General features: G+C 45.9%; 1 protein-coding gene across 1 annotated transcript; it reads right to left on the bottom strand.

Moving 5' to 3' along the window:
- Positions 1 to 4,274: 4,274 nt before the first annotated feature.
- On the bottom strand, positions 4,275 to 13,797 carry LOC310659338 (uncharacterized protein). Its single transcript, XM_083402560.1, has 4 exons — positions 13,712 to 13,797; positions 8,992 to 9,118; positions 5,495 to 7,970; positions 4,275 to 5,159 (listed from the first exon to the last, which is right to left on the bottom strand). The coding sequence occupies exons 2-3, from the start codon at positions 9,023 to 9,025 to the stop codon at positions 6,310 to 6,312; spliced, it is 1,695 nt and encodes a 564-aa protein (XP_083258686.1). The 5' UTR covers positions 9,026 to 9,118; positions 13,712 to 13,797; the 3' UTR covers positions 4,275 to 5,159; positions 5,495 to 6,309.

Genomic DNA, 13,797 nt, shown 5'->3' with positions numbered 1-13,797 from the left:
TCAGCTCCCAGCTCTGTCTAAACTCATGACCTTATACAGATAACTAGTGACAGATTTCTGGGGTGACTTACAAATGTCAGATTGGAAAATGGGCTTCAAGTTTGCAGTCAGTTTAAAATTGGAACACATCCTATAATATTCCCATTAATTCCTGACTGACTTTCTCCTGCTTATTACTTCTGGTACATCCTATTATGAAGTTTTCCAGGCATTCTATTATCCCTTCAAATGGCCAGGCCTGCCTTGATTTGGACTGGGTCTGCAGTGCTGAGGAAGAGGCCTAACCCATTCTCCCTACATCAGGTGCAACTGCCTTCCTGAAGCTGTCAGCTGAGGGGGAAACTCAAACGTCAGGTGTGGCACCGCAAGATAGCTATATCAATCAACACACATCTCTCCTCTTATGTCCAGGGGAACTGCTGGGTTTAAGCAGGGTTGAGCCATGGGGATCAGGGGCATGATGGGTGAGGCCATAAATTTCCCACTGCAGTCATAAATGCCCACGTACTACAGCGAAATAGTAGTCAGCTAGGAACAGAATTGCTGTGCTTGGACAGAGAATGACACATCGGACGTGGAACCTAAAACAGGACGTAAGTAGGGGCCCAGGGCCCTTCTGATCCCATGTCTTTGTGCTTGAGCTTTAAAAATGGGGAAATTCCAGCTTCACAAACAGTTACTGGAAATATTCCTTATTTCCCAACTGTTCAACTTAATCAAACCTTGTTCTGGTGGTATGGGTTTATTCGATTGGGGTGGTGCACATCTCTTTGTTTAAGCAATCCCTATCAGTTCAAAAATTGATGCTTTTGAATTATGGTCTGGAGGAGACTCTTGAGAGTCCCATGGACTACAAGAAGATCAAACCTATCCATTCTTAAGGAAATCAGCCCTGAGTGCTCACTGGAAGGGCAGACTGTGAAGCTGAGGCTCCAATACTTTGGCCACCTCATGAGAAGAGAAGACTCCCTGGAAAAGACCCTGATGTTGGGAAAGAGGGAGGGCACAAGGAGAAGGGGGCGACAGAGGACCAGATGGTGGGACAGTGTTTTCGAAGCTACCAGCATGAGTCTGACCAAACTGCAGGAGGCAGTGGAAGACAGAAGTGCCTGGAATGCTCTGGTCCAGGGGGTCACGAAGAGTCGGACACAACTAAACGACTCAACAACAACATCAGTTCCCCATTGCTGGTGGCCAGGAAATATACAGAATATTTCTTCTCTCTTTTTTTCACCAGAGCTTAAGTAAAATTCCAGTAAAACACTTAAAAAACAACAACACAGTGTTGCCCCTTAGCTGTACATTTGACATTCACTAACTGCAGTTTTCTGCATATCCTTTGGCTCTTCAGCTTGATGTCAATGGCCACATGCTAAGTTCTCCACTGATGAAAATGAAACAAACCACTGCATTTGGAACCTAACATCATCAACATCATCATCATGTTGGTCACTTTATCTTTTCCAAGGTAACACAAAGTCACACACAAAAAAACACAACCCAAAACCCCACACCTAGATACATTAAAACAAGAGGGGAAAGAGAGAGAAAATCTCACTTACTACTAAAAGGCCACAGATAGTTCAAGGCTAAAGGCCAAATGCCTGGTTCTAGAGGAAAGTCTTGCCTGATGCCTAAGGATATAAATGATAGTGTCAGGTGAGCTTCCCAAGGGAAAGCAGCCCACAAGCAGGGAGCCACCACAGAAAAGGCCTCTTCTTGTGTTGCCAGAGGAGGCACATGAAGAAGGGCCTCAGATGATGATGGCAGCATCCAGGTCGGTTCATATTGAGAGAGGCAGTCCTTGAGGTATTGTGGTCCTCAGCCATTTAATGCTTGATAGGTTAAAATCAAGACTTTGAACTGGGCCTGGAAACTAAATGGCAGCCAGTGCAGTCAGGCCAGGATCAGTGTGAGATGCTCAGTGTGAGATATTGGAGGATACTGGAAGCCAGGACCTCCAAGGTCGCTTTCTCTGAAATGCTGCCAGTTCCACGCACAAAGCCAGACAGACTCTGTGGTCCCAATGTGTGGACAAGACGATGGGGTCAGGAGGAGGGGTTTGGATTTGTTAGGCACTGAGAAACTATCTGGGGCAAGCCGGGCCTGTAGAAAAGCGGCAGGCTCCCCTTCTACCAGGGATAGAACCAGACTACTGCTGGCACCAAAAATAAAAAAGGTGGCAGAGCAGCTTTTAAACTGATCAAGGGGGAGAAAGCCGAGAGGAACTGAGAGAGATCCAGTTTGGATTGAATCTCTCTGCTGGGATGCAGATGATAAAACTGATGAAAATTTAAATGTGGGCAGTTGAGAAATGAACTTTCTAAGTGCAGGGGCACAATATAGCAATTCAGAGAGACCATATCACCACAGGTCTCTTGCAGTAAGAACAATAAAAGAGTCTTGTGACACACTCCCAGCTAGAGGCAGAAACTGGGACCTCCAAGGTCTAGGGAGCAAGTGAGATTGGGGATCCCTGGCTAGGTGGGACCAGAGACCCAGCTGGCCTGCAACTCAGTGAGATGAGGAAGGCACTTCAGCCCTGTGGGATTCAAGCAAAGGTCTGGCCCTCAAGGCCCAGCCCTGCTGGGCTCAACCTTCAGAAGGCCGGTCACGGCCCTTGGCCCCTGGCCCTGCCCTCGCTGCCACAGCCAGATGGGGAGCCCAGAGAAGACTGCAAGGAGCGTCCGACACTGGCCTTGGAGCCAAGCATTTCTACTGCAATGGCTCTGGATTGAAGGTTTCAGGGGGTTCAGTGCAGCCCCAGGTGTGTGCCCAGCTAGAGAACCCCAAACCCCTAGGTCAGATTACTGGAACATGTTATACTTGGGGCTGCATCTGAAGATGGTTCGGAAACTTCAGCTGATGCAGAATTCAGCAGCCAGGTTGCTCACTGCGACAAGATGGTCTGAGCCTATGACATGGATCCTGGCCTGACTGCGCTGGCTGCCTATTAGTTTCCCAGGGCAGAGCACTGATGACCCAGTCAGGCGACTTTTAAAAGCTTGTCATTGCTTTTGCATTTATTTATTTTTAATGTCTTGCAAAACCATTATATTGAGGTTCTCCCTCTCTAGTAGTGACAGATCATTCAAGCATAGTCCGTTCACATTAAGGGAGATTAGCTTTAAAGTCATAGAATCAAAGTTTATTGTGGTAGACGTTTTAATTTTTTTCTCGGAGCCATAGGACAGCTCTCAACAAGAAGCAAGCCAATGGACACAACAGTGAGGAATGGGATTAACACAGGCAAACAGCCTAAATAAAAAAACCAACAAACCTTATAAACGGTAAAGTGAGGGTGACCTGAGAAGCCAGGGGCAGCCTGGAGCAGTTGGAGGCTGCACTCCACGTCACTGAACAGCATGGAGCAGGCAAGTGACTATAGCTGTACCTCAGACCCTCTTCTCCTGTCAGGAGAACCAAATAGAGGGGGGGCCAGTGCCCCCCCAAAAAAATAATAATCAATGAGGGGGCTGGGCCCCTTCAAACTTGTGCAGTGGCATTTTAGGGATTGTTCTTTCTGCCAATTTTAGGAACATGCTTTGACCAGTCTTCTGCTTCTTTATTGCCATCACGTGCCAGATCTTGAGGGGAGGGGTTCAATTCTAAGCATGGCTAATGCATGGATCTCATTGCTTGCTGCCATTAGATGCCCTTTGTATGGGAAGAGTGACTTGGAAGGGAAGGCCCATCTGTACACATAGCTGACTTCATTTGAGGCCAGAGTAAATGCCTAAGAATATCTGCACTTTCTCAAGTTTCCATACAAGTACCCTGGTAAATTTCAATCACACTTGAATCAAACTTCAGTTCCCTTACATGCATGGTGAGGTAGATCCTTAATTCTGTATTTTAAAAATCTGATAGTGTTCTCAGTACTGAACACTTCAGGGAAGAAATGAAAATCCACAGAATGAAACTGATGATAAATTGGGTGAGTCCTCCCTCACCCTCGCTCTCCAGTATTCTACAGACCCTAATATTTTTCCTGCAATCGCCCTTTGAGTGCACCTCTTCTTTTTCCTCTAAATTATTTTCCACCATTTGTAGCTGCACAGGACAGCAACCAAGATGATCAAGGGTCTGGAAGCTAAGCCTTATGCGGAACTGGAGATGAAAGCGCTCCTCAGTCTATGTGTTCGAGACACTGTGAGCTTTCCAATATGGCCCTGTCACCAAACCGTGGTAACTTGGTTCTCTTGAAATCCGGAGAGACAAGTGATATCCCCTATGCTATAGGACTTTCAATAAGACATGTTGGAGACCAGATCTGGGTTTACACACCTTTCATGCAACATTTATTTCACATAGTCAGGTAGACTTGAATACATTGGTACCAAGAGGCTCAAACACTCACAGTTCATTCACCCATACTCACAAGGCCCTTCACGTGGGTTGATCATGCCTCACGCAAGAGCTGTGGGTGTCGAGCTGTGGCACTAGTCCTGGCACACTGAGGGCATGCAGAGAGTCCTTTTTATAGCCTTCTTCCCCCATTGCCATCTGTGGGCTGGCTTGGAGAAGGATTGAATCTCCCCGCTCTTCTTCTGCTCTCCTCCTGGACCACCACCAAGTTGCCTCTGCAGCTGCACCTCAGAACATACAGTGTGTCCTAGGCCTTTATCTCATGTCCGTGGCCCATTGCCAGTTCCTCCCTGTTTTTGTCTGGGGCTTTTTGCTTTCAGTAAACAACACCACAGTCATACATTCCTCTTTGATCAAACTAATTTCTCGCTACACGTGCCAGCATATCATGCTTTGCGAATTCTCCATTTTCTTTTGGGCCTAACATTCATACTACACCTTCATGACAACCCCGAGCAACATAAAGACATCTGCTGTCAAAACATGAAAATCTGGCAAACAAATATGTTCAAAATTTTGAAAGGCTTTTGGAAAAGCAGGAATACCAACAATCATATTTCAATAAACAAGTAAAAGTCTCAGATAAGATGCAGATTATATCTTACAGTGACTGAACTCATTGCTTAACAGACAAGACCACATACAATAGGTGGGGGGGGGGATTATTAAGCCTGCCTGCGGTTTGTGAAAAAAGTGTTGTATAATGATGGAAATGCTTGTCTGATGCCGCAATTCACAGAAGAAAAGCTGATATGTCAACTAATTTTCAGGAAGCATCTTTATGAAGAATTCTATACAGTGGTGCCTCGCAAGACGAAAAGAATCCGTTCCGCGAGTCTCTTCGTCTTGCGGTTTTTTTCGTCTTGCGAAGCAAGCCCATTAGCGGCTTAGCGGATTAGCGCTATTAGCGGCTTAGCGCTATTAGCGGCTTAGCGGATCAGCTGTTAAGCGGCTTAGCGGCTTGGGGAAAAGGGGGGGGGGGAAGGCCCGCAGGAACTCGCAAGACATTTTCGTCTTGCAAAGCAAGCCCATAGGAAATTCGTTTTGCGAAGCACCTCCAAAACGGAAAACCCTTTTGTCTAGCGGGTTTTCCGTCTTGCGAGGCATTCGTCTTGCGGGGCACCACTGTATTTGCCTTTTAAGTTGATGAATCTATTGACCTTAGGTGTTTTATACTTTCTGAATGTTCCATAATCACATTATGAAGTAGTTATGTTGGAAATGTAACGAAGCAGTAAGAGCAATGGATCATGTATGGTGATGTAAAAAAATAGGAGAATTCTGAGATACAATCTACAATGAGTTAGAAAAAGATGTTTAAATTATCATTTCCAAAAAAGCCAGAAGCTTTCCTTCTAGGAATCATTGTGGATGAGATCCCCAAAGATCTGAAGAAGTTATTTATGTACGCCATCACGGCAGCAAGAGTATTGACAGCACAAAACTGGAAAGAAGACCAAATAATAATAATAATACCAACGAAGAGGGACTGGCAAGCGAAACTGATGGAATATGTGGAGATGGATAAGCTGACAGGGCAGTTAAGAGACCAAGAGTACCAAAAGGTTAACAGCAATTGGAGTAATTTTTAAAAATATCTGAAACATTACTGCGGCGATTTAAATTTTTTGACTGGGCTAGATTGCCTCTTGTAAAGATAACCAGTAGAAACGGTAAATAGAAGATTAGATACAACTGGAAAGGCATACAACAAAGAATTCTATGGACCCTAGTAAGACGTGGAAGGAAGTCCAATGCAAACAAAGTAACAACGTTCAGTAGATAAGTAACATATTTATTTTATTTTTTGTTTATGCATACATGTTCAATGGTGGAATGTTGAGAGATTTCAATTATTTATAGTGAATGTTGACGCGTATGAAAAGGGTGGTTGTAAATCAACAGAAAAACCAATAAAGATGTAAAACAACAACCCTTAACCTATAGTTTCCCCCCTATATGAATTCTTTGATGGGTCAAGAGATTGCCCTTCCGACTGAAACTCTTTCCACATTCCAAACACTGAAATGGTTTCTCCCCTGTATGAATTCTTTGATGAGAAGTGAAATTCTGCTTCCACAGAAAGCTCTTTCCACACTCTTGGCACTGAAATGGTTTCTCCCCACGGTGAATACTTTTATGACTATGGAGGTTTGCGTTTGTCTTAAAGCTCTTTCCACATTCCAAACACTGAAATGGTCTCTCCCCTGTATGAATTGTTTGATGAGAAGTGAAACCGCGCTTCCGCAGAAAGCTCTTTCCACACTCTTGGCACTGAAATGGTTTCTCCCCACGGTGAATACTTTGATGACTATGGAGGTTTGTGCTTGTATTAAAGCTCTTTCCGCATTCAAAGCACTGATATGGTTTATCTCCAGTATGAATTCTTTGATGGGCTGAGAGATTGGCCTTCACACTGAAGCTCTTTCCACATTCCAAGCACTGATATGGTTTCTCCCCTGTATGAATTACTTGATGGGCCTTGAGAGTGGACCTCTCACAGAAGCCCTTCCCACATTCCAAGCACTGATGTGGTTTCTCCCCACGGTGAATTTTCTGATGCCGATATAAGTTTGCACTATTGCTAAAGCTCTTCCCACATTCTGAGCACTGATATGGTTTCTCCCCTGTATGAATTACTTGATGTGCTGTGAGAGAGGACCTCACACGGAAGCCCTTCCCACATTCCAAGCAATGATATGGTTTCCCCCCTGTGTGAATTATTTGGTGGGCTGTAAGATTGGACCGCTGTCGGAAGCTCTTTCCACATTCTGAGCACTGATATGGTTTCTCCCCAGTATGAATTCTTAGGTGGGAAGTGAAGTAGCTGCTGTTACTGAAGCTCTTGCCACATTCCAAGCACTGATATGGTTTTTCCCCAGTGTGAACTTTCTGGTGCTCACGGAGGTTTCCGCTAATTTTAAAGCTCTTTCCACATTCCAAGCACTGGTATGGTTCCTCCCCTGTATGAATTCTTTGATGGGTCATGAGATGGGTCCTCACACGAAAGCTCTTTCCACACTCCAAGCACTGATAGGGCTTCTCCCCTGTATGAATTCTTTGATGGGAAAAGAGCCTTTCTTTACTACTTAAGCTCTTTCCACACTCCAAGCACTGATAGGGCTTCTCCCCGGTATGAATTATCTGATGGGTTGTAAGATGGGCCCTCTCACGGAAGCTCTTTCCACATTCCAAGCACTGATATGGTTTTTCCCCAGTGTGAACTTTCTGGTGTTCACGGAGGTTTCCGCTAGTTTTAAAGCTCTTTCCACATTCCAAGCACTGGTATGGTTCCTCCCCTGTATGAATTCTATGATGGGTCATGAGATGGGACCTCACACGAAAGCTCTTTCCACACTCCAAGCACTGATAGGGCTTCTCCCCGGTATGAATTCTTTGATGGGAAAAGAGCCTTGCTTTACTACTTAAGCTCTTTCCACACTCCAAGCACTGATAGGGCTTCTCCCCAGTAGGATTTATTCGATGGGAAGTGAAATGGGAGCTCTGGCTGAAGTTCGCTCCACACTCCAAGTATTGATATGGCCTCTCCACTGTGCAGATTTTGTGGTGGCCTCCCTTCTTTATTTCCAATTCATCACCTTCTGCAACGAGGAGAGAAACCGATTAGAGCCTCAGGAAGAAATGGAGCTCCAAATTATTGAACAATGCTAATGAACACTTGTGATAGAGGAAGAACTGAGGGCATTAGTCGTGAGGTCTTACTACAGAGCTTTCCAAACTGTGTTTTGCGACACATTAGCGTGTCAACTACAGTGTGTAGCTCTTTCGCACAAACTCACCCCACGCTCCTCCTGGGGCTGGAAAGGGGTTAGTTGCTTGTAAAACTGAATTATTGTGTCATGAAATGATGCAAAACTGAATTACAGTGGTACCTCAGGTTACACACGCTTCAGGTTACATACGCTTCAGGTTACAGACTCTGCTAACCCAGAAATAATGCTTCAGGTAAGTACTTTGCTTCAGGATGAGAACAGAAATCGTGCTCTGGCGGCGCGGCAGCAGCAGGAGGCCCCATTAGCTAAAGTGGTGCTTCAGGTTAAGTATAGTTTCAGGTTAAGAACGGACCTCCGGAACGAATTAAGTACTTAACCTGAGGTACCAATGTACTGTGTTGCAAAATGATGCATGTCTAAAAAATGTGTCACCAACATGAAAAGTTTGGAAAGCTCTGTACTCCAGGGTTCACTGCCTTTTTTGACTGGCATTCACTGACCTATTTATAGGAACCTGAGATTTGAAAAGTCTGGCTCGTTCCTGGGATGGATTTTGTTTGGCTCATGAAATCCACTCCATCTCCAATGTCAATTGTCTCTTTGGTCAACCAAAAACTGATGGAAGCAAAAAGTAAAAACCTGACAAAAGCTACTTCCACTTCCCCATCAACCCTGCAGTCTATATTTTAAAAGGCCTAGGAAGTTCAGCCTGATCATGATTAAAAAGGCATAACCGGAGGAAGAATATTCACAGAAAAGCGGTAGGTAGCCTTCCATTCAAGGTAAGCTGGTGGGGTGTTAGAATCCCAGATTCTGTAGGTGGGAAGTTCATCACATAGATATATGTCTTGAATTTAAAAACAGATATTATGATCCAACGGAGCCTTACCAAGAGAGTCCATGATCCCCTGATTCTCCTCCATGACTTCCTTAGGCAGAGCTCTCTGGTCAGGATCCAGCAATGCTCACTCCACATCTGTGAAACAAGTAGCTACATCTTCAAAACACACGGCATCCTAAAAGAAAAAGGTCTTCGTCTTAGATAGCATAAAAATTATCTACTATACTTTGCTCTGTTGTTTTCTGCCTGTTCTTTGCTGCGTTGTTTTAATGGGATTGTTTTGCTGCACATTTTAATTATTTAAAATGCTTATTTAAGATTTTAATGGAATAATTTTATTGTGTATTTTAATGATGGAAATCTTTGTGTAACTGGCTAGAGCTCCACGTTGTGTTCTTTTCTCCCTGTGCGCTGTTTTAGGGGGGAACCCTCATTGTGCAATTGATGGAGCTGATCAGGTGCGCCCTGGCCAATGTTTACTATTGTTTGTCAACTGCTTAGAAGCCAATTTAGCATTCAACAATCAATACTGAAATAAAACTAACAACTGATAAATAATACTAGTGACATACAATCACAGACTTGGAAGAGACCCTGAGGATTATTGTCCAACCCTCTGCAATGCAGGAATCTCAATTAAAGCATCCATGGCACTCCAACCTCTGCTTCAAAGCTTCCCAGGAAGGGGCCCAGCACCTCTTGAGGGAATCCGTTCCACCATTACTCTTACTTAATCTAAGCACAACCACAAGGGCTCCAGACTAGGGCTGGGTGACATATCGGCACATCATCCAAAACCAGCCTGAAGTCCACATCACGGTAACAGATTCATAGCATTCAACGTGGCAATATATCATGAATCACAATGCGAGCTGGCCCTATGTAAAAAGTAACCATGTGGGGAAAACTGTGAAGTTGATCATTGCTTTTCGTGATTCCTGCCGCCCCTCTTGCTCTGCCACCTCAGCGCTTCCCTGCCTCCTGCAAGGGGAAGCAAACCAGAAGAGCAGGGGCTGAAGAAAGCAGCCGTCCAGGAACTTTCCTCAGGAACAGAGACACCATGAGCTTCTTGTTTCCAATGCATGTGCCAGGCTGGTAAGTGGCGGAGGGAGATGCTGGTCCGAGGCAGCTCTGGGCTTCTTGCTGGGAGCCCCTTGCTCTCTTCCTTGCTCCTTCTCTAGGCTCTCTGCCTGCAGGCGTCTCCTGATCCCCGACTTTCGCCAGAGGCCTCGCCAGAGAAAGAAGCCCTCTCCTCCTTGCCTCCCCCAAGCCCTTTCCTGGTTGCTGCCCAGCCCTGTCCTTTGAACGGCTGCTGCCCTCAGTTGGAGCTCTGTTGAAAGAAGCAGCTAGTCCAATGGAAAAAGAAAGTGGGGTTAATACTTCTCAGGCTATTAAAGGTAAAGGGACCCCTGACCATTAGGTCCAGTTGTGACCGACTCTGGGGTTGCGGCGCTCATCTCACTTTATTGGCCAAGGGAGCTGGCGTACAGCTTCTGGTCATGTGGCCAGTATGACTAAGCCGCTTCTGGTGAACCAGAGGAGCGCATGGAAATGCCGTTTACTATCCTGCTGGAGTGGTACCTATTTATCTACTTGCACTTTGACGTGCTTTCAAACTGCTAGGTTGGCAGGAGCAGGGACCAAGCAACAGGAACTCACCCCGTTGCGGGGATTCGAACCGCCAACCTTCTGATAGGCAACTCCTAGGCTCTGTGGTTTAACCCACAGCGCCACCCACATCCCTCCTCTGAGGCTATTACTTATGTTAATAAAATAAAATAAAATTTCTCCTGTAGTTCAAGCCTCTTTCCTCCCCTCTCCCCTTCTGTGTGTATCTCAGTTGCCAGAGAACACCAAAATGCACATTTTCCTGGCAAAATATATGCATTTTATTTAATACATTTTTGTTTGGTGAAATTTTGTCCATTCTTTCTAGTTTGAACTGGTTTATAAAAGAAAATTAGCAAACAATCAAATAACTGGTGTTGTGGGATATATATACAAAATCAATTAAGACTCAATAGTGAATAATATTTTAACATCTAAAAGTGTGACAGAGAATTTGTTTTTTTCTTGTTTAGTAATGTCATTAATTTTGGGGGGAACATTCTCTTACCTTACCTTTGATATCTATGCTACTTTTTACTTCTACAGCTTTAGATAAAATGTGCTAATTTTAAAATTATATGTCCTGTTAAATAACTGCTGCAACAATATGCTAAAGGTAATTAAAAATGTATCTGTTTTAGACCCCTAAGTAGTAGCAGTTGCTAGTTTCCATTTGCTTCTCCACAGTTCCAGGCTTATTTCAGACACTGTGATATATCCATATGATATATTACAATGTTGAAAGCTAGACATCACCCAGCCCTAGAACATTATCTGTTAACTCTGACAGAATCAGAGTTGCAAGGGACCCTGGTGGTCATTTAGTCCAACCCCGTGCAATGCAGGAATCTCACCTAAAGCCTCCACAACATGCCGTTTTGTTTCTGTTTAAACCAATTCACGAACCAAGAACTCATATATTGACCACTAGTAATAAACCACATGCTGAAGATATTCTTGCACATTTATTGTGCTATTTTTGTTATATACAAATAACATGAAGACTCAGGAGACTCAAAGACTTCTTTGTATCCTCGGTTATTCCTATGATCCTTGTTCTAGGGTGTATGGGGTATTAGGGGAGGGGCAGAACCTCTGGCAGGGGACCCGTCATGCTCCTTCTGGGGCACCTGGTCCACCTTTGGTCCCTACCCTGCACCCAACTCTCGCCCATGCCTTCCAATAAAGTGGAATTTGCTGCCAAGGAGTGTGGTGGAGTCTCCTTCTTTGGAGGTCTTTAAGCAGAGGCTTGACAACCATATGTCAGGAGTGCTCTGATGGTGTTTCCTGCTTGGCAGGGGGTTGGACTCGATGGCCCTTGTGGTCTCTTCCAACTCTATGATTCTATGATTCTAGGAGCTGCCAGCATGCGACAGGGGCCACAATCCCGGGAATGGCTTCAGCTGACCAGCTAAGGCAGGTGAGGGAAACCACTGGGTCTTGAACCCTCCATGAGTTTGGGACTTCCTGAGTGGACGAAGAGAGGCTCCAGCAGACAAGACCAACAAAGGGTCTGACGGCCCAGAAGGTGGTTTCTGCAAGTGCTGTGGAGGAAAGGGAGCCGTCCAGGAGGAGAACTCTCCTTCTACACCTCCACTGCCTTGCAGGATCTTGTCAGAAGAAAAGGCTCCGGAGGACACAAGGCTGCTAAGGCAGTGGCTGGACTTCTCGGTGGTGGCGCCCGCCCTGTGGAACGCCTGTGATAGGAATTTTGAGGTCTTAGATATATGGTAATGTTCATAAGTGTAGCAACCAAGCACCTACACAGATCAGCCAGGAAGACCAACCTGGAACCATTTTGAGTCCCAAACTGACCAAATGTTTTCCCTGCAAGGGGGGAGGGGGGGTCAGGGAGCCTTCCCATTGTCTCAGGAATTGAGTAATCAGCATTTTAATGGGTGACAATCAGGAAAGACAAATCAGGAAAGGCAATCAGATAACCTGGCAAGCAGGAAAAACAACATTCAAATTTCTGTTTTAGACCGCCTTTTCTGTGATGTAGGTATGATGTTTCTGGGGGTGGTCTTGATCTCCAGGGTGGCTTGCGCGCCATTGTTCTGGGTTCCTTCTCCTTTCCTTTCCTGCCTGTGGCAGCGAGGACCCAGTTGCAGCAGATCAACCAAGATCAGGCTGTAGCAGGAAACCCCCCCCCCTCATTCAGTTTGTACAGACTTCACACACACTCACACTCACACACTACATACGCTACACTTCTGCTATAAATTCATAGAAAATCAACCATACATCAGATTTGCACTGTTCCACTTTTATTTTACTCCATGAAGGAAGGACTACAAAATGGGGAAGGTTTGATATAAAGGCCACCATAATCCCTTGAGCATAGGAGCACATCCACAGGAGCCCTGCCCAGTTGCTATGCCAACCCTGATGGTTTCAGACAGAAAACCATCCACCCTGCATACACGAGTGGATTCAACCTGGACTATAACAAAAGAACAGTGATTGGATTTCCCCTCAGGGGGCAGGAAACTGCAATCTCCCCTTTGTCACCTGGAAAGTACTCATGGGGAGGGGAGAAAGGAGGAACCAGCCAGGTGACAGGACACTCAGGTTACCACCACAACTCCTCCCTCAACCCCTCCTTTCTGTAATGTATGCATGATGTTTCTGGGGGTGGGCTTGACCTAGAGGAGGGGAATTTCAAAAGTTTTTATAAGGTCTTGCACACCATTGTTCTGGGTCTTTCCTCTCTCCTGCGAGTGAGGGGAACACCCTGCTGCAACAGTACAATAAAGGCCAAGCCGACAGGCTGCTGATTTGCTCCAATTTACTCTGGTTGGTGTCTTTACTTTTTGTCCAAGGGAGTCCTCGGATTTTTCAGGTAACAAGGCTTACTAGCCGCTTTGCGTCTCAATATTCCCCGCTTGGCCTCTGTTCTTTTCTCCTACCAACAGGGAACCCACTTAAGGACTCTAGATGGGCTCTTGGATCTCCCAGAAGGGAAGAAGGGCCATTTTCGTTGACCCCCCCCCCCGCCCTCCCGCCCGAGGCCAAGGAAAGAAACAACTCTCTGGGGGAAGCCCTGCTGGGGGAAGCTCTTCCTAGTCCGGCTCCTTTCCTCGGCCGGCGTCGCCCTGCGGCCAGGCTCCCCCCACCGCCCCTCGCCGCCTCCTTCCCGGGGGCAAGGAGAGAGACTCACCGGATGGTCGCCGGCCAGGCCGGAAGAGAGGCGGAGGGCGGGGCTTCCGGCTCCGCCTGCCTTTCCCGTCCTCTCTAGGAATCCCG

The sequence above is a fragment of the Podarcis tiliguerta genome (assembly GCF_965153285.1).
Source record: "Podarcis tiliguerta genome assembly, chromosome: 10".
Classification (NCBI taxonomy): domain Eukaryota; kingdom Metazoa; phylum Chordata; class Lepidosauria; order Squamata; family Lacertidae; genus Podarcis; species Podarcis tiliguerta.
This window is presented reverse-complemented; position numbering and strand designations above follow the sequence as displayed.